Genomic DNA, 23216 nt, shown 5'->3' with positions numbered 1-23216 from the left:
ACCTGCTGGCCACGCTGGTCCTGAGCCAGCCCAGGATGCCATTGGCCTTCTTGGCCACCTGGGCACACTGCTGCCTCCTCTTCAGCTTCCTGGCAATCCAGACTCCCAGCTCCCTTTCTGCCACTCTGTGCCCAGCCTGGAGCTCCCCAGGGGGTTGTTGTGGCCAAAGTGCAGGACACCCCCTCTCCCAAAATACTGGTTACCCCACCCCCATTGCAAGTGTTTTCCATTCCACTTATCAGGAAAAGAGTCCTGCTGAGCAGAATCCGGCTCATTTCCAACCCATTTTCTCCTCTGAAATGTAACTTTGCAATTGCTGTGATAATAAAGAAAAAAAAAAAAATTAAAGATATAGTAGGGCTTAAACCTCAGGAAAAATAAAAGTGGCTAAAGCTTGCAACCACCTCCAAAATTTTGGGTTCTTTTTCAACCAGCCCCACAGACAACAGAACAAAGTAAACTTTATACCAAAAATCAGAGATAAAAACCCCAACCTCCCTTTTCCTGAGCTCAGAGCTACTGCAGAGACAAAGCTTTATCTCCCAAGCACACAGAGATGACCCAAAAGATAAAAGGAAAAATATTCAGGTACCTTCCTGATGCTGAGCAGCTTCACCTGGATTCTCATAGTTTTTCCTCCATCCTCCCTGGTTTTCATTTTTCTGTAAATATCAGACTTCCCTCATTCTTCTGAAACTCTTTCATCACCTGAATTTTTGCCTAACCCTGGCTATCATTTCCAGATAAATCTGAATTTTTTTGTTCAGGTGCTGGAGTATGAAGTTACCAGGTGAGTACTTTTATAAGCTGGGATGCTCAGGCTTCTGGAGAACAACCAAACTTCCTAGGGGAAGTTTTTTTTTCCCCTTTAGAAGTCAGAAAGTGTTTGTAAAGCTGCTTTGGATCATGCATCATGTCAGAGAAAAGCTTTTAAAAGCCCTGTTCCAGGAGAGGGACCAGGGAGGAGAGTAAAGAACCTCTTATACAGGAAGAGAGGGAAGAAATGTGGTTTATTTAGCCTAAAAAACCAGAGAAAGGAAAGAAAAAAAAAACTCCAGAGAAAGGAAAAAAAGCTCCTTACTTAAATTACATTAAAATAAATGACATAAAAATGTTGGCAGAAGAACAAATAAGTAGGGAGGGGCCTTGGGAGAAAACCCTTGAATCAGTGATGGTTTTAGTTTTGTGTTCAAAGCTGCAGGAACACAAGGTCCCCTTTTTCCTGCCAGAAAACTCAGGTTCTGGGTTTTAATGTAGAGGATTTGGTGGCTTGGAACCCTCCTGGCAGATCCTACATTTATAAAATGGTAACAATTTTTATATTTCTTAATTCTGGGGAGGGAGGAAGCCAGGCTGATGGATCCAAATCTCTTGATTCAGACTGAAAAATAATCCTGATTTTTCCCAGCTAGGGGATGGACTTTCTGCTGTTCTGTAAGGGCTGAGTAAACACAGGGCTGGCACAGAAAAATCAGATAATAAATATAATTTTATTTTAAAATGTGACTGCTCTTTAAACATATCATACCTTATCATTGAATTATTTTTTTTTTTTTTGGTCTCTTCCTTATCTATTAAATTTATCCAGGGTATCTGAAGGTCTTTTTTTTTTCCTGTTCAGCACTTTCTGGAAAAAAACCTATGTATTAAGTCCTTTCTCAGACAAGGAAACTTGTTTAAACTTTAAAATCCTGATAATCATGATTTTTTTAAAGGCTCCATTATGCTGATTTTTACAGAGATTATCCAACCTTTCTTCAGCTTTCTAGCAAACTCAAAAAGCATTTTTATTTTTTTTTTTCAGACATTTTCCCTGCTTAATGGAGGGGAAAACCAAACAATCTCTGTGTTTGCTTTGCAATTGAGGCACAAATTATTTCCTCCTCAGGACAAGATTTCTCTGTCCTGGGCACTGGGAACACCTGAGCTGGAGGGAAAAATCAGCCCAGGAGTTGGGGCTTTCACTGAGGTATTTTAATGGGGTTGATCATTAATTGGGAATTAATCAATAATCATAAAATTCTTCTCTTCCCAGAGAAGAAAAGGAGGGAATAACCAAAAAGTCTTCTGGGTGAAGAAGGGGTTGGATGAGCTACAGCTGCCCAGGGTGGATTTCTGGGAAATACTCCAATAATTGACAAAAATTGACAAAAATTAACAAAAATTAACAATAATTAATTAACAAAACTTAACAAAACAAAACTTAACAAAACTTAACAATAATTAACAATAATTAACAATAATAAACAATAATAAACAATAATAAACAAGCTCTGCTGCATGGATATTCCTGCAGGTCCCACACCCATCAGGTGGGGCTGCTCCACTCCACCTGTGCACAAGAAGGAAAATTATGGTTTTTTATTTTTTTTTTTTTTAGCCTGGCAAACAGGAGGATTCCACCCAAACTTGAGCAGCTTGCAACTGTCTGGGTTGATTTTTATTTTCTCCTTAAAAGAAAGAGCTCCAGACATGCCCAGCTGGAGCTTGAATAAAAATTGGGTTTTATTTTTGGCAAAAGGTTTTTTTATTTTTAAATTGTATTTTATTTTTAGTTTTTATTTTATTGATAATTTTATTTTTAAAGAAAACAATAATTTTATTAATAAAATAAAATAATTTATATTTAGATAAATAATTATAACAATTTATAAAAATTAAAATTTAGTAAAATAAGTTTATAAACTAATAAAATAAAAATAATTTACATTTATATAAATTACAATAATTTATAGAAATAAAATATAATAAAATAAATGAATAAATTAATAAAATTAAAAAATTACATTTATATACATTATAATAATTTATAGAAATAAAAATATAATAAATAAATTTATAAAATAAAAATGAAAATAATTTACATTTATATAAATTATAATTTATTAAAATAAAAATAAATGAATTAATAAAATAAAAGTAACATATTTTTATAAAATAAATTAATTTTTAATTTTATGTTATTTTTATTCATTTATTAATTAGTTATTAATTTATAATTAATTTTTATTTCAAAGGTTTTTATTTTTGGCAAAGCCTTTTTCCTTGCAGGTGTTTGGGCAGCCAGAACTCCCTGTCCCCTCCTACACCACGGCCCAGTTTGGCTAAAGAGGTTTTCCCACCTTTCCCTTCAGACCTGATGCACAGGAAATAAGATGGGAGGGGGGTGGCATTATTAATATTTTCCTCATTTCCTGTTTCCCTGCATTTTTACCTCTATATTTGTCTGTGTCCCACATGAGGCAATTAAACCAACCCTGGCTTGCTCTGACTCCTCTCCCAACCTCCCCTTGTCCTGCAGGCTCTGGGCAGGACTTGAAATGATTGGTTTTTTGGTTTCTTGCTAATTTAGCAGCTTGGAAGAGCCTCGTCCCAGCTGAGTCCTGGGCTGAGTTGAACTTGGAAATTGAGGCTGGAGTCTGGAGGTGAACCCTGGCTGCTCCTGGTGCTCCAAAGGACCTGGCAGCACCTGAGATTTTTTTTTTTTTTGTCATGTTTTAATCTGTCTGCTACTGGAAATGGGATGGGGGCACAAAGACAAAAAGCAAAATCACCCCAAGTGAAGTAGAAAGGAACAGGAAAAGCTGCTTAGGGGGCCTGGGAGACATCCTAGGAGGCTTTTCCTTTCCATACCTCTTATTTAAGTTATAAAATAAATATAAATAAAATATATATATAAATATAAAATATAAAATATAAAATATAAATATATATTATATATATTTATATATAATATATATAATATATATAAATATATATGTAATATATATAATATATTATATAATATATATATTATATATAATATATAATAATTATATATTATATACAATATATTATATATATATAAATATATATAATATATATTATATTATATATAATATATATAATATATATAATATAATATAATATAATATAATATAATATAATATAATATAATATAATATAATATAATATATATAATATATATTATATATATTATATATAATAAATATAAAATAAATATAAATACATGAATAATAAGAAATAAAAATAAGTAAATAATAAAATGAATATAAATAAGAAAATGAATATAAATAAGAAAATGAATATAAATTTTATTATAAAATTAAATCTATTATAAAATAAATTAATAAAATAAATAAAATATATTTTTTATAAAATAAATATATGTTATAAAATAAATAAATAATAATAAAATAAAAAATAATAAAATAATAAAATAATAAAATAAAAGTACTTCATTATAAGAGAAAATATTTTATCATTATTATAATTTAAAATATTTTATAATTTTTCCCATACCTCTTTCTTTCTTCCTCCCAGACCTCCTGGAAGCTGCTCCTTTAGGGACTTGTGGTCCAGGTTTGTTTGGGCCAGAGGCTTTTCCAGGTGGAGGGAGTGGGTGAGGAGGCTCCAGGGGGTGCTGAGTCCAAGATTTTCCTAAGGAAATGACAAAAAGCAGGAAAGTTTCCCAGCTGGAACCTGGAATGGGGGAGCAAAAGGCCCTGAGGGGGAAGATTCCTGAGTGGGAGTTCCCATGGGGGGAAGGGAGGGTGCTGGGGTCTGGAAAAAAAAAACCTTGGAGTGGGAAGAGGGAAAATGGGGATGATGGGATCCAAGGTGCAGACGACTGGGAAATAATGGGAAAAGGGAAATAATGGGAAAAGGACGGGTTCCAGCACTGCTCCACACCTATGGAACACCAGAGCTATTTTCTGTAGCTTATTTATATAAATATATAAATAAATATATAAATAAATATATATAAAATATATATTTATATATATTTATATATATGTATATTTATATTTATATATATATAAATATATACAAAAACATTTTTATATTTATATATGAAAATATAAATAAATATAAATATATATTCATATATATTTATATATATAAATATATAAAATATATTTTTATATTTACATTTTATATTTATATTTTATATTTATATTTATATATTTATATTTATATTTATATATTTATATTTATAAATATTTTATATTTATAGTTTTATATATTTATATATATTTATATTTATATTTTATATTTATATTTATATATTTATATTTATAAATATTTTATATTTATATATATAAATATATATAAGTATATATATTTATATATATAAATATATTTTTATATTTATATTTATATATTTATACATATATTTATAGTTTTATATATAAAATATATATAAATATATAAATATTTTTATATTTTTATTTTTATATATATTAAAAATATATAAATAAAAAATATCAGAAAGAAATAGAAATAAATAACTTAAAGGCTTCTCTCTCTCTCTGAGGCAGCTGGAAAAACAAAGCCTGTGCTGGAGCATCAGGAACAGCACAGGAAAAGTTGGGAATACAATGTGCAGGAGCTCAGAGCCCGGGCACTGCAGGTGAGGATGAATCACAGCACAATTTATTTTTCCCTCTGGCAGCTTTGGTCTGGCCACTCCACACCTGCACCAGAGCCACCTTCCCAAGCTGAGAGGGAGATAAAAAAATAACCTGTGGAATTATGTGCTCCTGAGGTGGTTCTGTGCCCAGTCCCAGAACACCATGGAGCAGTGGTTTGTCTGTCTGGAAGGGTCTTGGAAATCCCAAATAAAAATGCAACACTGAAAATACTTGGATTTTTATTTTTTTTTTTTTTCCCAGATAAATACATGCAGTTGTTAAGATTTCTGGGAAAGCAAACAGGTTTTTTTTTAGTCTTATTTCTTTGTGCTCTGTGTTATCCCAGTGTAGCAGCAGGGTATGGTGGAATTAAAGTAGTTTTTATAGGCTAGAGGAATAAATAACATAAAATTGACTCCTTAGGTGTCATCATTCCAAGTAAGAGAACTACCCAAAGGAGTAAAAAAAAAAAAGGAATATGTGGAGAGAAAAAATACCCTATCAGACTTTTAATTGGTAGCTAATCCTGCTTTCCTCAGGTTTAAAATCCTTAGGTACCATTTGAAAGTCAAGTTCCTAAGCAGCAGCTTGGAAATTTGCATTTTATTTTTACTTCATCTTGGCCCTGGAAAGGGATGGGTCAGGTCACCAGGCTGTGATTTTTCTCTACACTCAATGCCCTAAATTTGGAGCCTTTCAGAGGACAGCCCTGGGGGAGCAGTCAGCATCTCACTGCCCCAAGACCTGAACTCTCCATTTCACAGAATCCTAGAACTGGCTGGGTTGGAAGGGACCTCAGAGCTCATCAAGTCCAACCCTTGCTCCACTCCCCCCGTGGTTCCCAGCCCATGGCACTGAGTGCCACATCCAGGCTCTTTTGAAATATCTCCAGGGATGGAGAATCCACCCCTTCCCTGGGCAGCCCATTCCAGTGTCTGAGCACCCTCTCTGCAAAGAATTCTTTCCTAATATCCAACCTAAACCTCCCCTGGCAGAGCTTCAGCTCTGCCAGGGGAGGTTTAGGTTGGATATTAGGAAAAAATTCTTTAGTCCATGCCCTCTTGTCCCACTGATATCTGCCCAACCCCCCCTGGCTCCAACCTCCTTTCAGGGAGTTGTAGAGAGTGATGAGGTCTCCCCTGAGCCTCCTCTTCTCCAGCCTCAACACCCCCAGCTCCCTCAGCCTCTCCTCACAGGAATTCTGCTGGATCCCTTCACCTCCTTTGGGCCTCCATCTCCTTCCTGATTTTTGGGGCCCAGAACTGGACACAGGACTCAAGCTGTGGCCTCCCCAGGGGCAGAACCCCTTCCCTGGGCCTGCTGGCCACACTCTTCCTCATCCAGGATTCCATTGGGATTCTTGGCCAGCTGGGCACACTGCTGGCTCATGGGCACCTTCCAGGTCCCTCTCTGCCACTCTGTGCCCCATGGAGCTCCCCATGGGGTTGTTGTGGCCAAAATTCGGGACCTGGCACTTGGAATGTTGAACCTCATCCCATTGGGATCATCCCAACTCTCCAACCTCCTTTCAGGGAGTTGTAGAGAGTGATGAGGTCTCCCCTGAGCCTCCTCTTCTCCAGCCTCAACACCCCCAGCTCCCTCAGCCCTTCCTCACAGGAATTCTGCTGGATCCCTTCCCAGCCTCCTTGCTCTTCTCTGGACCTGCTCCAGCACCTCAATCTCCTTCCTGAGCTGAGGGGCCCAGAACTGGACACAGGACTCAAGCTGTGGCCTCCCCAGGGCTGAGCACAGGGGCAGAATCCCTTCCCTGGACCTGCTGGCCACGCTGTTCCTGAGCCAGCCCAGGATGCCATTGGCCTTCTTGGCCACCTGGGCACACTGCTGCCTCCTCTTCAGCTTCCTGGCAATCCAGACTCCCAGCTCCCTTTCTGCCACTCTCTGCCCAGCCTGGAGCTCCCCATGGGGTTGTTGTGTTGAACCTCATCCCCTTGGGATCAGCCCAACTCTCCAGTCTGTCCAGGTCCCTCTGCAGAGCCCTCCTGCCTTCCAGCTGATCCACACTCCCCCCAGCTTGGTGTCACCTGTGAATTTGCTGCTGATGGACTCAATCCCCTCACCTAAATCCTCACTAAAGATATCAAACAGCACTGGGCCCAACGCTGATCCCTGGGGGACACCACGGCCGCCATTTTGCTGCAGCCCCGTTCAGCTCCACTCTCTGGGCCCTCCAGCAGTTCCTGACCCAGCACAGATGCCCCTGTCCAAGCTGTGGCCTGACAGCTTTTTCAGGAGAACGCTGTGGGTATCCTCCTAGAGCAGAGAAAAGCAGCAGGAATTTTTTATAAAAGCAGCAAATTCATCATGAAGTGAAATTCCCCCCTCCTCCATCCCTGGTTTTGGGTTAATTCGTGGCCCCTGGCAGGATCTGCAGCCACCCACACTCCTGTGCTAGATGTGGATCTATTGTGTGCAGCCAGGCAGCCCCTGGAGCCATTTGGGATGAAGTTAAAAGGTCCTAAAGCCAGAGGGTGGGGGATTTCAGCACCACCTCCTCCATCAGGCAGCTCTCTAATGGCAAATAAGGAATAGGAAAAGCAGGATTTTTCTGTGTCACCAGAATGCAAACACCTCTCTAAGAAGAGCAGCCCCAACAGGGCAGCAATAACCTCACTGGAATGATCACTTCGTTAAATTTGTGAACAATAGCAATGATTGTCCTTCTTGCACTGACATTTAGGATGAGAACACACACACCATGAATAAAAAAACCAAATGCCAACAGCAGTCCAGGTCCCAGAAGGCAGAAAGAGCCCTTCTGGAGCCATTTCCTCAGCAGATATTCATAGCTCTTGCTCCAGCTTTTTATTTATAACTAAAATCACCCTGAAACCCACCAGGCTGCTTTTTTTTTTTCCACAGAATTTTGAGGAAATTATACTCCGAGGGACAAAGGGGGCTGCAGGGTGTTGTTGCTGGAAGTCCACAGAGGGATTTTGTGGAGAGGGAGTCAGAGCAGGCACTCCCTGCCCGGTAAAAATGGGGCTTCCCCAAACCGCCCCCCCCCCCCAAAAAAAAAAAAAAAAAAAAAAAAAGAAAAAAAAAATCACAGCCCCTCACTCGCAGCCCCCCCTCCTCTCCCCGCTCCTCCCCGCCGCTAGGGGGCGCCCTACCTCGCCCTCCTCCCCCGCCCTCCCAGCAGGGGGCGCTCCTCGCGTTTCCCCCCCTCCCTCTTCTCCATCTCCTCCCCCAGGAGAGGGCGGAGTCCCTCTATGAGAGGAGCGCTCCCATTGGTCTTAACGCACCGGGGGATGAGAGCGGCGCTCTGATTGGTCGCGGGCATCAGAGGGGGGGATTAAAGGCTCGGGCTGGGGGTATTCCCCCCCCCCCCCCCCTTTTCCCCGTGAGATCGGGGGTGTTCCCCCCCCCCCTCCATTTACTCCTCACCCACCTCACCCGTCCGCTTGCGAACCTTTTTTTTTTTTTTTGAAGATTTTTGTTTCCCATCTTGTCAGGGCGGAGGCGTTTCAGCCAATCAGCGCGCGGCGCTGCGGCCTGTTGCCAGGCAGATTATGCTAATGAGGTCCGGGCGGCCGCCCCCCCCTCCCGCTCTGCAGCTACCATTGTGAGGTGAGGACAGGTGGGGGGGTTTGAGGCCGCAGCGGGGCCGTCGGAAGAGGCCGGGAGGCGGCAACCGCATGGGACCCCCTCAGGTAACGCGATGGGACGGTCCGGGAGGGAAGCGCGATCCGAGGGCACCGCGGGGACCCGCCGGGGGTTTTTGGATTTGTTGTTTTAGTCGCACCCAAGATGGCGCCCGGAGCTGGCGGTTCCGTAGTGTTGGGGACGGGATAAACCGTTGGCTCCCGGGAGTAGGGGGGGGGGAACAGGGTGCAGTCATTCCCCTTCCCCCCCCCTTCCCGCGGGAGAGGTACAGTCCGCTACCCCCCCCCCCCCTCTCCTTTCCCGCCCCAACCGGGATCCCCCCCCCCGCCCCGGGCAGCGGGAGAAGGAGCTGCCCCCTCCCTGCGTCCCCCCCTCCCTGGATGGTACAATCCGGACCCCGGCACCTCAACGGCGGGGGGGGGTTGTGGTGTGTGTGTGTGTATGCCGGAGCCATCTTGTTCTTTCCCCCCCCCCCCACCACTCTGAATACCTCCAGCCCCCCTCTCTGCTTACCCCGAGCTGCCCGCTGCTTCCTCCACTTCTCCTCCCTTCACCTCACGCCTTCTCCCCTCTCCTCTTACCCGCCGGGTGGGGTCTCCGTGTGCCCCCCCCCTCCCCCCCGCCCAGCGCCGCAGTGGTTGGGGCTCAGTGACCGTTGGGCGCCTCAGGGAACCCGGGGATGGGGGGGGGGGGGTTGGGGGTTTCTTTCTCCCCCCCCCCCCCGGCCTGGGGAGCGGTTGAAGGGGAATTGTGTGGAGAGGGCACCTGCGCCTCCTGATTGGCCGCCTGCCTCGCGCCCCCGCCTCCCATTGGCTAACTTAGGGGAGGGGGGCGTCGTGCGCCCGCCTCCGATTGGCTGGGTCCGATGGCGGCCGTGGGGCGCCGAGGGTATATAAAGGCGAGAGGGTGGGGAAGGTACCTCAGTGCGCGCTGAGAGGGTTCAGGGGGGATGGGGGTGCTGGGGGTTGTTAAAGTGCCCGTGTGGGCCTTGGGAGGGGAAAATGGTGGTCTGGGTGGCCTTAGGGCTTGTAGGGGCAAGGTGGCTGTTTCCCCACCACGGGGCTTGTGTGGATCCGTGCAAAGGCAGAGCAGGAATATGGAGGTTGACTCCCAGTACCGTGAGGTGGTTGGGGAAGGGAAGGGAAGGGCAAGGCCCGTGTGTGAGAAGAAGTTGGGGCTGGAAATGGAAGCTGTGGGGTTTGCTGCTGCTCTGGTGATGTTGGGCTATGTGCTGGTGGTAATACGGATATAGGATGTGGCTGGTGTGGGGGCTTCTTGCTGCCTTGGTTTTGGTGTTGAGGTGCAGTGTTCCCCATCCCCCTGTTGTGGTTGCATTAAAAAAAAAAATAAATGGGTGCATGTTAAGTTGCAATGGAAAAATGAGGTCCTGATGCTCTGTCAGAACTACTCTAGAGACAATTTACCCTTTGTTGGGTAGGCTTCCCTGTATTAGACACTTCAAGCTATGCATGGACACCTCAACAGTTCATTGCAGGTCCTTAGGAAGAGTCCCCCCTTGAAGTGGCCTTGGTCAGAGTTTCTGGTTTAGGCTGCTGAGTTATTTAGTCCTGAGAGTGAAAAGAAAAGTTGGGATTTGCAATGTGTTTTGTGACACCCGTGAACCCCTCTGCCTGGGGCATTACTGGTACATTTATGGTTCTTCCAGGCCTTCAAAGGAGGAACAAGCACAAGGCTGAGCTAATAGACTAAACAGAATTTTTAGCTTTTTTTTCTGCTATTTTTTCAGTGATATTTTTTTTTCCTCTTTTCTATTGGTTAAGTTAGAAGATGAAATGCTAATGACTCATCAGCTGGTTTTCCAAGAGAATTCTTTGCATCTTTCGTGATAATAAAATAATTGGCAGTCTCAAGGCTTAGTTTCTAGGAAAAAAAAAAAAAATGACAAGTGGTTGCATTTCTCAAGCCAGTCCTTAAATGGCGAACTGGAGAACTTAATCCCTGAATCTCTGCTGTGTGCCTGCTTCTCTTCTGTTAAGCTTTTAAACCAAAGCTCCCTTACCTTGGTTATGGGATGAGCTGTTAATTATTATTATTATCTGATGGAATAATTGACAGTTTGTTTTTGAGAGAAAAAATGTGTTGCTTGCTCTCCTCCGGCCCCCTCGGTGCTAAACCTGCGAAGAAAATCCTTGGAGGAGCTCTCTTATGGTAATTTGCTCTGCAGTCAGCAGCTCCTTGGAGCGTGTTTCTGACCACCTGCAGCTGCTGTCAGCTGTGCAAACGGAATTTTAATTGACTCCTAAGTGTAGCTAATTACAGAGGCTGCTTTAGTGTTGCGAATTTTGTTTTGACTTCAACATGAGATGGGCTCTCTTTGTCAGCTTTATTTCCTGCTAGGAAAAAAGCAGCTAGAGGTGGTGGTGTGGCCATCAGCTGGCACCGGGCTTTACGTCCTGGGTTGTCCTCTGGGGCCTGCAGCACCTCAGAGAAGTCTCTGAAAAAGACACGTTGGGGTTTTTATGTGCAGGAATGAGGTGGTTTTCTCTGGAATTTTAAGAGCTGAACGTTGAGGGGTGATTTAATGCAGAGGAACTGGAGAAGGGAGGAAAGAAGCAGCAGCCTGCAGGAACAGGTTTTGCTGCAGACCTTTTATTTTCCTTTTCTTATCAGACTTCTCCCTCTGTCATTTTTAAACCAAATCAAGGCAGCAGACAGGATACTCTGAGAGAGGGAACTGTGTCTCTGTGTACCCCAGCCTGTGGTAGCCCTCCAGGAGGATGTTAACCTCTCCTCTTGTGGGAGAAGCAGACTTCCAGCTCCTTGCCTGAGAGAGAACAACCCTGAGACTGTCCTGCTCTCACCTTCAGAGCTTGGGCACTGTCCCCTTGGCTTTGGGCTTGGACACAGCAGCAGAGGACTGGCCTTGAGGAGAGGAGAGATTTGAGCTTTATAATTTATTTTTTTTCCAGCTCGTTGCTTTCATGATGGATGTGCTGTAAGGATATAGATAGATGGATTCATTATGCACAATTTGAGTAAAAAGTGAGCTTGTGTTTGGCTGAGCTCTTCTATTTATTACACAACTAAATGAATTGCAACCATTTTTCCTCCTGTGGAGATCAATAATCTTTCCTGCCCTAACCCTACCTGTGATTTCCATTTTGAACTCCCCGGTAAAACATAAATATTGTGGTTATATATTACCTGATGATTACCATGCAGCCAAAAGGCACCGGAGCCAGAGTTCCTTGAAACAAGACGTGCTTGTGATGGATGGGAATGCAGAGGAGGAGGCAGCAGCCCTGACACTCAGTCCTTGATGAGGTTAGAACCCTTCTTGCTGCACCGAAAGCCTCTCCTTGCCAAGGGAGCTGAGGAAATGCATGGGCTCTGCCTTCGAGGCAACGCGGGGTAATTAACTTAAGTGCGGGGCAGAGCTTTTTGCAGACACGTGTGATGTTCCTCCGGAGGATAATAAATCATTTCCATAATAAAAGCTGGAGGAAGACCCCTGGTGGTAAAAAAAAAAAAAACCCACACACACCCCAAAACCCCTTTCCTAACCGTTTGGCTGATAGTTGGTGGTGGAAAAGAGTGGTCAGTGAGCTGAGTACTCAGGGGATTAAGCTAATGACCCCAATCCACGTGCAAAAAACTCTGTGACACCGGGGGGTAAATCACTTTGAGCTGCTTTTTGCACCATTATTGTAAAGTGGATTCTCCTTTCAGGCACTGCCGTGGCTTCAGGGCTCTCTGAGCAGGGAGGGGACTTTTCCACTCTCCTGCTTTTAATGTGCCCCCGTTTTTCTCCTCCCAGGAGACGGACAGGAGGAGCTCTCTGGCAGCCACTGCCTCGGGGGGGTTGCTGCAGGTGACAGCCCTGGAGTTTTTGTCTCTGTCTTCTCGTGTAGCCCCAGCATTGGGAGAAATGGTCATTCCTTAACATGCCAAGAAAATCTGGTTACTCTTGGGGGGGTTTTTTGGTGGATTTGAGGAGTGAGCTTTCCTCTGAAGCAGCGTGGGAGTTCAGTGCTTGGCTCTGAAACCCTTGCAGGTCAAATATAAAACCCCAGGGATGTTGCTGGTACTGGAGCTGTGCTCTTACTCTCATTCCCTGGGTCTTAGGGGTGCTGGGTGTCTTCTGCTGAGGGTGTTGCTGTTGGACACTGCTGCTTTGCCTCTGTTTTTTCTCACCCTCCAGAGGTGAATGCAGTGGCTGGGGGGGAAAGTGCTGATTGAAGGAGAAAGCTCCAGAGAAACTGACAAGAAGCAGGAGAGAGGGGTTAGAGAGTGGTGCTGTGGGCACAAGGAGTTGTCAAGTGACATTTCTGAAACAGATGAGTGGCACAATGACACTTTGCAGGCAGCAGGAGCTGCAGAGAAGCAGCTTCACCCTTAATGAGATTTTTGGATTGGATTTAAAAGGCAAGAAATACCCCAGGTCTCACCTGCAGGTCCCCAGGGGCTGTTGAGAGAAGAAAGGTAAATGTGATTTACTGACACTGCCTGCTGGAGCAGACAGCTGGGGGTTAGGGGTGCAGGGACATGTAGGACACTTGTCCTGCCCTGCCTGGCTCCTGACCAAGCTCCAGCTCTAAATTGGGTGCTTTCTAGCTCTGCTGAGCACGAGGTTGTTCCTGCCCTGATAAACCTCACTGGGAGGGAGGTACAGGAGGGCTCTGGTGTCAGTTCCTAACTCTGAGCCTGCTTCTACCCCAGAAAACCACAGGGAGCTGAAAGGCAGCACCCATGGGTGCAAAAACGAGTCAGAATGAGGTGGTCTGCCACTGGAGGAGATATTTAGTGTGCTGGGATGGACACTGGTGTTAGGGTACATCAGGGTTGAAATTAGGTGTGCATTTTTCTTAAAATAATGGGAGTTTTGCCAGTCTGATTCACATGATATTTTGATTTGTGTTTTATCTGTGCCACGGACCTACTGGAGGGTCCTGGGTTCTATTTATACCAGTTCAGCTTGTGTCATCACCCCAGCATGGACTGGGTGAGGTATGCCTGCTATTTTGGGGAGGAAAATGCTGTCTTCCACAGTTTCTGGAAATGGTTTAGCATCTTGGATGCTGGCATTGCTTCCTGCTCCTCCGTGTGATGCTTTTGTAGACAAAATCTGGGGGGGTGATGGAATTGTGGTTGATGTATGGGGTGATTTGTCTCACAAGGTGTGTGTGTGCCCTATGGATGCTGCAGGAGCTCCCAGCTGAGGTGCTTGATGTGCTTGCCATGGCATTTAGCTTGTCTGGGAATGTCTTGATGCCTGTGAGATGAGGGGAGGGAAAAATCAACAATTGCAAAGGCTAATCCATGGGCAAACAGTGCAGAGAGCAAGGAGAGACAAGCAGAGTGTTCCCTGGCACACTTTGGCAGTGCTGATGCCCCCCTTTTCACATTTTTTTTGCCATAAAATCAAACTAACAAAGCTTCCAGCTACACCATGGGAGAAAATCTGTATTTTATTTTTTTTTACCCATATCTACTAAACTGGGGTTTTTAACAGGCCATGTACCCTTACCTCCTCATCATGATTCTCCTGCAGCTAATCTGAAAAAATATCATGTGCTGAGCTGGCTGTCTGCTGCTTCCTTCTGCAGTGAGAAGCCCCCAGGGAAATGGTTGGAGTCTCTGTGGCTGTCAGTGTCCCAGCCCCGGTGGATACCAGGAGGGGGTTTAGAGGAGAAAAGAAGATGATGCAGGATTAATGAGGAGGAGCATCCTGTGGAGCTCTGGTGGGGTGCTAGAAAGCTTCCTCAGGTGTTTGTGTTTCCTGGTAGTTTTGAGGTTTTGGAACAGAAACCTTCACTGTGAGGGTTTGTTTCACCATTGGCTTCTGAATCAGCTGCTTCTCAAGGTTTGCTCCTGCTCCTTGGCCACAACAACCCCCTGGGGAGCTCCAGGCTGGGCAGAGAGTGGCAGAAAGGGAGCTGGGAGTCTGGATTGCCAGGAAGCTGAAGAGGAGGCAGCAGTGTGCCCAGGTGGCCAAGAAGGCCAATGGCATCCTGGGCTGGCTCAGGAAGAGCGTGGCCAGCAGGTCCAGGGAAGGGATTCTGCCCCTGTGCTCAGCCCTGGGGAGGCCACAGCTTGAGTCCTGTGTCCAGTTCTGGGCCCCTCAGCTCAGGAAGGAGATTGAGGTGCTGGAGCAGGTCCAGAGAAGAGCAAGGAGGCTGGGAAGGGATCCAGCACAAGTCCTGTGAGGAAGGGCTGAGGGAGCTGGGGGTGTTGAGGCTGGAGAAGAGGAGGCTCAGGGGAGACCTCATCACTCTCTCCAACTCCCTGAAAGGAGGTTGGAGCCAGGGGGGGGTTGGGCTCTTTTCCCAGGCAACTCTCAGCAAGACAAGAGGGCACAAGAGGTCTCAAGTTGTGCCAGGGGAGGTTTAGGTTGGACATTAGAAAGAATTTCTTTCTGGAGAGGGTGCTCAGGCATTGGAATGGGCTGCCCAGGGAAGGGGTGGATTCTCCATCCCTGGAGATATTTCAAAAGAGCCTGGATGTGGCACTCAGTGCCATGGGCTGGGAACCACGGGGGGAGTGGAGCAAGGGTTGGACTTGATGAGCTCTGAGGTCCCTTCCAACCCAGCCAGTTCTAGGATTCTATGGTTCTTGGGACCTCTCTAGGACTTGGCCTGCCTGCTCCATCAGCACATCCATGTTTCCAGGGAAACATATTCTGTGGCTTCTGGTGATGGTAGGAGTGATGGAGATCCAGACTTGGGGAGGAATCCAGACCTGAGGGGCACATCTTCGGGTGTATTTTCAAGTAGAGAACTTGAAAAAGCATCAGAAAAAATCCTGCTGCTCCTAACATTGTCTCATTGCTCTTGCTGCACAATTGACTGGGCTGAGCAGTATTTTTTTTTTTCATTTTCTCTGAAGAAGAGCAATAACAGGACCATTTATAGAAACTGCACCACTGAAGCACTGAATTTGGCTCAATCTTGCTGTTTTCCCTATGATTTGAGGTTAATGCTAACCTTTAGAATCAGGGCAGACCTTGAAATTATCCTCTGCTTTCTTTTCCAACTTTTTGCTACTATTTGTTTTTTTTTCTTTGCAGTTATGAATCTTAATGCCCAATTCTGTCTATTAAAGACCCATCTGAACCCTTCAGTCTCCTTTCCCCTCAAGCTGTAGGTTATTTGTGCCAAAGTGAGTCTGCAGGAGTGAGTCAGCATCTTCCTTCACTATCTGCTGCTGTGGAAGGTCAGCCAAAAAATGTTGCCACTTGTTGCACCACGTGGAATTAGCCAGAACTGTGCCTTTGTCTTAATTCACTCACTGCTTAATTTAATTGTGTTATTACTAGCAGGATAAGTAATTAAAAAAAAAAAAACCAAAAAACAACCAGCAAAACCTACCCAAACTGGAAACCTTGAATGTTTATTTTTGGTTTTTTTTGAAGCAATTAGGTAATTGATTAAACTCCTGGCTATTGTTAGTGCAATTGCCTGAATTGGCTCTTGATTAATAATGACAGGCAGGAAAAAGCTGTTGAGAGAAAGCAGCCACAGAATATCACCAGGACAGGCATTTAATTTTCTGCCAGCTTTGTTGTTCAGGCTCTGTTACAGGCAGCCATGCTGTCACCTTTCACACCAGCAGTTCTAGACCCCTGGCTGATAAATTCATGATAAAATGAATGATGGAGTCCAGTGAAAGTGGGATTAAGGATGAGAACATTCCTTAATTAAGCCTCAGTAACAGAACAGGTAACTTGGAGATAGGTGGATACAAGGGACTATGTGGGGAGGGATGATATTTACTCATGTGTGGAGCTTGAGTGTGCTGTAATGAATAGAAATAATATTTATTTGTACCTGACCCTGGCTGCTGTTCATCAGCCCTCATCATGCTTTGCTGCACTTCAGTTTCCATGCTAAAGAGATCCCCCAGCTAAAGGCATGACTATTCCTTTTTTTTTTTTTTTTTTTCCTGTTCTCCTCAGTGCTTTTTCTGGAGGTTTTGTATCAAATAACATTAATGCAGACAGGATTTCTGTCCCTTTATCTCAGCCCCTCGTGGGGGGGGGGGGCTCATACCCCACCCCTCAGGCTCTGCTGGTGTGGGAGCTCCTGTGGCACGTGTGGATTTCAGCATGAGACAGCAAAATTTAGGCTCTAATCACCTCTAGTGGCATGGCTTACTGCCTGCTGATGCCCAGAAATAGCTTTCCTACTGTTTTCCTTTATCTATATGGTAGTAATACCATTTATTTTTATTTTTTTTACCCCACCACAGAGTTCAGTGATGTTTTGCTGAGACTTTGCTATTGATTCACAGCTTCTGGGCAGGACCAGTGGTACAGTCAGTGCTGGGGTCTGCAAAGCTGATTTTGTTGCTGGCAAAAATCACAGAAGGACAAAAGTGCCTGCTGATTTTTATATATATATATATCTTTATTATTTTTTTTTCCCCTCATCTTTTTATAGTTTGTCCCAGCCAAGCCAAACTGCTCGCGTTCATAGGACTAAATTATGACTAAAATAATTTGCATTCAAAATGCAAATGAATGAAAGCATCAGCAAGGAGCCTTCTGCTTTTCTTCCTGCTGCCCAGACTGGGTGCTGGCATTGGATCAGCCCAGTGAGGCACACAGTGTGAAATAAAAGTTAATTGGACTAGCTGAGAAATGAAATGGGCTCAGCCTCCTGCTAATTCCTGGGCCTGTGATTTAATGTGACATTAGAGGCAGAAGGATTGGGAAGGTGCTGAACCACTGACTGAACCAATCACCAGAGCTGTAAATTACACTGCTGAGATACCCAGTGGCAGATTGAGAGGCCCCAATAAAATGGTGAGAGGTGAATAAAAAATAAAAAAATAAAAAAAATATCACTTGGAAGCAATTTGTCAGCTTCTTCAGGCTGGTGTGAGTGAAGAGTTGAAGATTCATTGTCCTTTTTCTGCAAGTTGTCTGTTGTGAGCTGGCTGGATACCAGCTGGGAGTGCAGTTTTGCCTGGGGATGCAGAGCCAGTTGGTTCTTGACCCAAACCTCTTCCAGACAAATCCAGAAACTGGTGGTGTGTGTATAAACACACAGAGTTTTCTTCTTGGGAGCTTCAGGTCAGTTTTCTGCATCCTTGATTGATTTATGTAGGCACCAGGAGGGCTGTGTCAGGGATATTTCATGGGCTGCATAGAAATGCAGGAAGAATTTCCATAGAAATGCAGGAAGAATTTCCATAGAAATGCTGGCAGAATTCAGTCCAATCTCAGGGCAGGAGGTGTTCAGTAGAATCCTGCAGTGCAGTTGTAGCAACAGTTGACTTTTTCCTCCTTAGTGGCAAAATGCATCCCTGTAGTGCTGCTGGAATACCTCATAGACCTCTGTTCCTTGCCACACTTGTTTTAATTTCTCCATCCTCTTCTCTTATTTTTCTTTTGTAGCCATGTTACTGAAGATCACCTTGTCTTCTGGAAGTAGGAAGACAGTGAACAGATGAATCTATCCAACCAGACATTCCACTAGGAGCAATCCCTCAGCATGGAGCACCACAGCAGGGAGGAGATGGACTCCAAAGAGGAAAGTCCTCAGGTGTGGCCTGATTCTGCTGAGCAGGAACCCAGTACTGCTCAGGTGACTACTGCCTTCTAGAGCTCTCAGTTTCTGCTCAGACTGGGGTGGCTTAGCAAGCAGATGTTCCCATTTATCTGTTTCTTGTAGCCTGGAAACTCTGCTTTCATTTGAGGAGAAAAACACAAACTGTCTGGGGTGATTTGGGGTTTTAGGGCTTCAGCAAATGAGCTCTGCAAACCCCAGCAGTGAATGCACAGGCAGCTGAGATGAGCTGAACAAAACCAGCCAGGGGCTCTTGAAGTTTCAGTGCCCAAATATCTGTATAACCACGTGGGAAAGTGAAAAGGGGATTCAGATGAACCAGTACTAACAAAATCTGTGGGCTGGGGCAGCCTGTTTGGATGGCAGCAGCCAAATCAGTTGCAAGAGTGGGTGTAAAGTAAAGTAAAATGAAAGGGGGGAAAGTAAAATGAATAATTTTTTCCAGCCTGACTTCTGGGTAATGGGATAGGGAGCAATGTTCATTGCTAGTGAGTAACCCAGTCAGGTTCTGATGGATGCAGCTGGTCCAGATGAGAATTTCTAGAAGGCTGCATATTGCTTCATTCTTTTGAGTACGTTCCAAAGAGAGAGCTGGATGGTGTTTGACCCAGAGGCTGAGAAATTGTGACTCTCCTGGTTATTTCCAGCTTGGAAATTTGCAAGGAAAGGCACTTTTCAATGGCCTGAGCCCTGTTGTTCATCCAATGGGATAACCATGCTGCTGTTTGCACATGGCTTAATCAGTATTTGCAGAATGCTCTCCAAAGGTGAAACACTGTGTGTATCCTTCCTGCAGTGTTTGTGTGAGGATTTATTGTGCTTACACTTAGCAGCCTCAGGGGAGGAGCAGGTGTCTCCTGAAACATGAGCTAAAAGGTGAAGAAAGTCACTGTGGCATCATTTTATTTGAAAGCATTTTATGTCCACATGAGTATGAGTGATAAAACTGGGTTTCCTCCTAACTATCCTGGTTTTCCCACGTGCTGAAAATTATTTTCAGCATATAAAGTGTGTCAAAAGACAACCATGTTCTTGCTGCCCCTGGAATTAAGTATTCCAGCTGGTTTAAGCCAGGCAGCTGATAATTTAGGAGCACAGTGTTCTGTCAGAAGCAAGTTGGTTGAATTTAAACTGCTGCCCCAGACATAACTTGTTGCAGTAGTCCTTGGACTCATGGCTTAATGCCTCCAGTTTTCTTTCTCTGATTAAAACAGTTGAATTTTCTTGTGCTACTCCCCCCAGGTAGTCCAGAGAAGCAATCCAACACAGACAACTGCTTCCTCCTGATAGGTGCAGTGAAGCAGTATCAGAGTTAATGGGTTCTGTTAGCTGTTCCTCAAAGAGAAACAAATAACCTCCAACTCCAGAACTAGCTGAATGATCATAAATCCAGCAAGGAATCTGAGAATAAAGAGAAACAACAAACACCAATAAATCCCAGAGACACACCAGTTCCAATCTGCACTTTTCCTCTTAAGAACTGTTAAAGCCTCATGCAAGAACTGAGGTGCCCTTTATACCAGTTAGGCCTGAGGGTAAAATCAGATGGTGGCTCTTCTGCCCAGGCCTCTGTTTCAATAGAGGATCTGTTCTTTTTCTTCCAGGTGCACTTTGTCCCTGAGGGGGGGACAGTGGCCCAGATTGTGTACAGTGAGGAGCAGGACCGGCCCTCCCAGCAGGTTGTCTACACAGCTGATGGTACCTCCTACACCTCTGTGGACACCTCAGAGCACACCCTGGTTTACATCCACCCCGTGGAAGCTACACAGGCATGTGTGGTTCTCAGCCCATCCTGGGTTTTGGCAAACAAACAAACAAACAAACAAAATCTTGTTTGAGGCTAAAGCCAAGGGATAAAACTGGAAAAATAGGCTCTTCAGGCTTTTATCTGCCCAGTGCTGGACAGGGACTTGGTGCTGTTGATTATCTGATGTGCAAATGGGGTAATCAAAGGCTGTGGAGGCTTTGAATGATGAAGTACTGGTTATTTCAGTGAAGATGGATGAGATTCTAATGAAATCAAAGGTGTTGTCCAAAACACAGATAATCTCTCCAGAAACTCTGCCTCTGGTGTGTTCAGTTAAGTGCTGAGAGTGATCTATGTGTCTTCTGGCAGAGCCCTTGTTTTGCAAAGTACAGTTCTCATAATTGATAGTTTAATAACAATCATGTCTTTTTGCAGAGGTTCTCAGTCTATTCAATTGAATTTTGGAGTCTCTTCTGTCTTTTTTTTATAGACCTAGATTCTTTTTCTCCATAATTCTATCAAATACCTTTTAATCTCTGACAGCACGTGTTGAATGGGGTTAACAGGCTGCATCTGTACCAGTGTGTGGACAGATAAAAAAAGAGGAATAGGCAAGCTTTGTCAAGAATGTTTTCTATTGTCTTTGCTGACAGCAGAGATTAGCAGTGCTACAAAGTGCACACATTTGACACCCTCAGCAAGGCTGGCAGAGCCTCACACTCTGTGGTCTCTCTTGTGCAGTTATATAAAAACAATTCCAGCCCAGTGGCATGTTCTGAGAGAGGACATCTCCCAGGATATTCTTGATGAAGTAACTCCCAAATTCAGAATGCCATCATTTTGTTAAAAAAAACCAACCAACCAATAAATGCATTCTTGAGACACTATCATGCAACTGGGATGAAATCATCAAGTGCTAATGGAATTTTTCTTATGCCATGCTTTATTTTGCTGGAGCCAGCCTGCTACAAGGTCAGGTATTTCAAGTTTTGGCAAAAGAAGCAAGGCTGACCTCAGTCAATCTGTAGTTTTCATCTGAGTCTTGTTTTTCCTTGGGGGAAGCCCTCCTGTCAGTGCTGTAAGAATGTTTGAGGTTGCTTGTCTTATGTGAAATTAAAACATCATCATCCTGGCCATACCAGATCCTCATGTGGGATATGCCTGACATCTGTGTGCCTGCTTTTGAGGAACTCTTGTGAATTTGCAGCAAGATGAAGTTAGCAGTAATTTTCTGTCCTGCCCTCAAGTATCCCTGAGCTTTCATACAGCTGAATTTCATTCCATAGAATTTCACCAAGTGACAGAGTGATGTTATAAAGAAATAATCTTATGAAACACTTTATATAGATGAAAAGTGCCTCATAAATATATTATCTTTTCATGGAGCACTGCCTAATTTTAGTTTAATGTAGGTTCCACGTGGGTAAGTTGAATTTGCTGTGGTAAGAGGCAGAGTAGCAGTTAGCAAAGCATCAAATGTGGATCATTTCTTGGTGGCAGGGACATTTTTGTGTCAGTTGAGAAGCAACCAACCCCAAAGCCTGTTTGATAAACCTTTTTCACTCTGTCTAGACTCTGTTTACAGATCCGTCCCAAGTGGCTTACGTCCAGCAGGATGCCACCACCCAGCAGGTAAGAGAGATCCTGTTTTCCTTGGGCCTGACACTGTAAGGAAGCTGTCACTGGAGGTGAAGGGACATGTGGTGATGCTACAGCATGACAAGCTTGTCTCTGGATTTGTCACCTGGCAGCTTTCAGTCATTTACTGTCATCCCAGTGATCAGGAGCATAAAGCCACTATTGCCTCAGCTAGTTTGTGAATGAATGGCAATGAAAAGTGAAGAGTTTATTTATTTTTTTTATTCATGTTCAACAAAATACTGATTTGTTGTCCCAGATAAAATGAGAAATCTTGCAACAGTGCCCCTTTAAATAAATCAGCAAGCTGACTTTTTTAAAATATAAATCTGGAAAGTTCCAAATGCCTTTAAATTCATTAAAGGCTCTCAAGGGATAGAAATTCTGGATCAATTTCTCATTTTACCATAAACTTCACAGGAAATTAATTGTAAAACCTGCAGAAGTTCAATTACTGGCTCCCTTACCTTACCAGGGCACCCCAGGTCTGCTGTGCTTGCCAGCATGAAGTGAGTGAGGAGCAGAACAAAAGTTTGGGTGACTTTCCTTCTTTCAGCTGTCATGGATGCAGAGGTTTTGTTGTTAACTTTCAGTGGTGTCTTTGGGGACTGCCTTGGGGTAACCAGGTGTAGGTGCTTCCAGATTTGCAGCTCTAGGTTGAATTCTCTGCTTGCCAGAGAGTCTCAAAATCACTACTGCTCTGGTGAGGGTGTGAATTGATGTGTTAGGCCTGAATCACTACTAGTGCTGTCATTAAAGCATGGATTTATTGACAGTCTGGGGCAGAGGGAAGGGTTGATTGTGCACTAAAAATCTTTTCTTCATGCTAAAAGACCTGAGCTGCTGAGGCACAGGCAGGAAACAATCTGACAGTAAAGGTGTTATGTGTTTTCTCCCAGTTCTCTGGGGTGGACTTTTGCCACATCAGTTTCTTTGCATGAAGAAGCCCCCAAAATCCCATCCAGTTGTTTTAAAGCTCATTTAACAGATAGATGCTCTAATTAAAAACAGATTTCTTGTTCAGTGCTGGGGTGCTGTTCTTCTCCCACGTTGAGGATCAAGGGCAGGAGCATTTGTCTGTGTGTCCTCAGCCCATCCTCCCTTCCCAGCCAGCAGATTCCTGCTTGCTCCTGGATGGTTGCTCCCTCAGTAGGGATGTAAAACACCTTCCCAGGTGTTTTTCCATCAGCATTTCCTGAGGGACATCTCTGAACTGACAACAGAAGTGAAAATAGTAATTAAAGCTCTTTTTATCTTAAAAAT

At 44.1% G+C, this 23216-nt stretch overlaps 1 protein-coding gene and 1 long non-coding RNA gene across 8 annotated transcripts in view; one reads left to right on the top strand and one right to left on the bottom strand.

Moving 5' to 3' along the window:
• Positions 1-237: 237 nt before the first annotated feature.
• Positions 238-9826, bottom strand: LOC139787592 (uncharacterized). Its single transcript, XR_011722664.1, has 3 exons — positions 9552-9826; positions 4303-4440; positions 238-316 (listed from the first exon to the last, which is right to left on the bottom strand). It is a non-coding gene; the product is annotated as an uncharacterized lncRNA (long non-coding RNA).
• PRDM10 (PR/SET domain 10) overlaps positions 8837-23216 on the top strand; it is a 45086-nt gene continuing 30706 nt past the window's right edge. Inside the window, exons 1-5 of one of the 7 annotated variants that reach the window (XM_071726794.1) lie at positions 8837-9085; positions 12222-12323; positions 18397-18586; positions 20173-20337; positions 21888-21947. In XM_071726794.1, the coding sequence (XP_071582895.1) occupies positions 18494-18586; positions 20173-20337; positions 21888-21947 (318 nt within the window). In that variant the 5' untranslated portion in view covers positions 8837-9085; positions 12222-12323; positions 18397-18493. Of the gene's footprint in view, positions 9086-9867; positions 9954-12221; positions 12324-18396; positions 18587-20172; positions 20338-21887; positions 21948-23216 lie in introns of those variants that run through there. The other 6 variants (XM_071726797.1, XM_071726793.1, XM_071726800.1 and 3 more) reach the window with 6 other exon arrangements.

Source organism: Heliangelus exortis, chromosome 26, assembly GCF_036169615.1.
Source record: "Heliangelus exortis chromosome 26, bHelExo1.hap1, whole genome shotgun sequence".
In the NCBI taxonomy this organism is placed as follows: domain Eukaryota; kingdom Metazoa; phylum Chordata; class Aves; order Apodiformes; family Trochilidae; genus Heliangelus; species Heliangelus exortis.
Note: the sequence above shows the minus strand (reverse complement) of the source record. Positions and strands in the feature narration are given on the sequence as shown.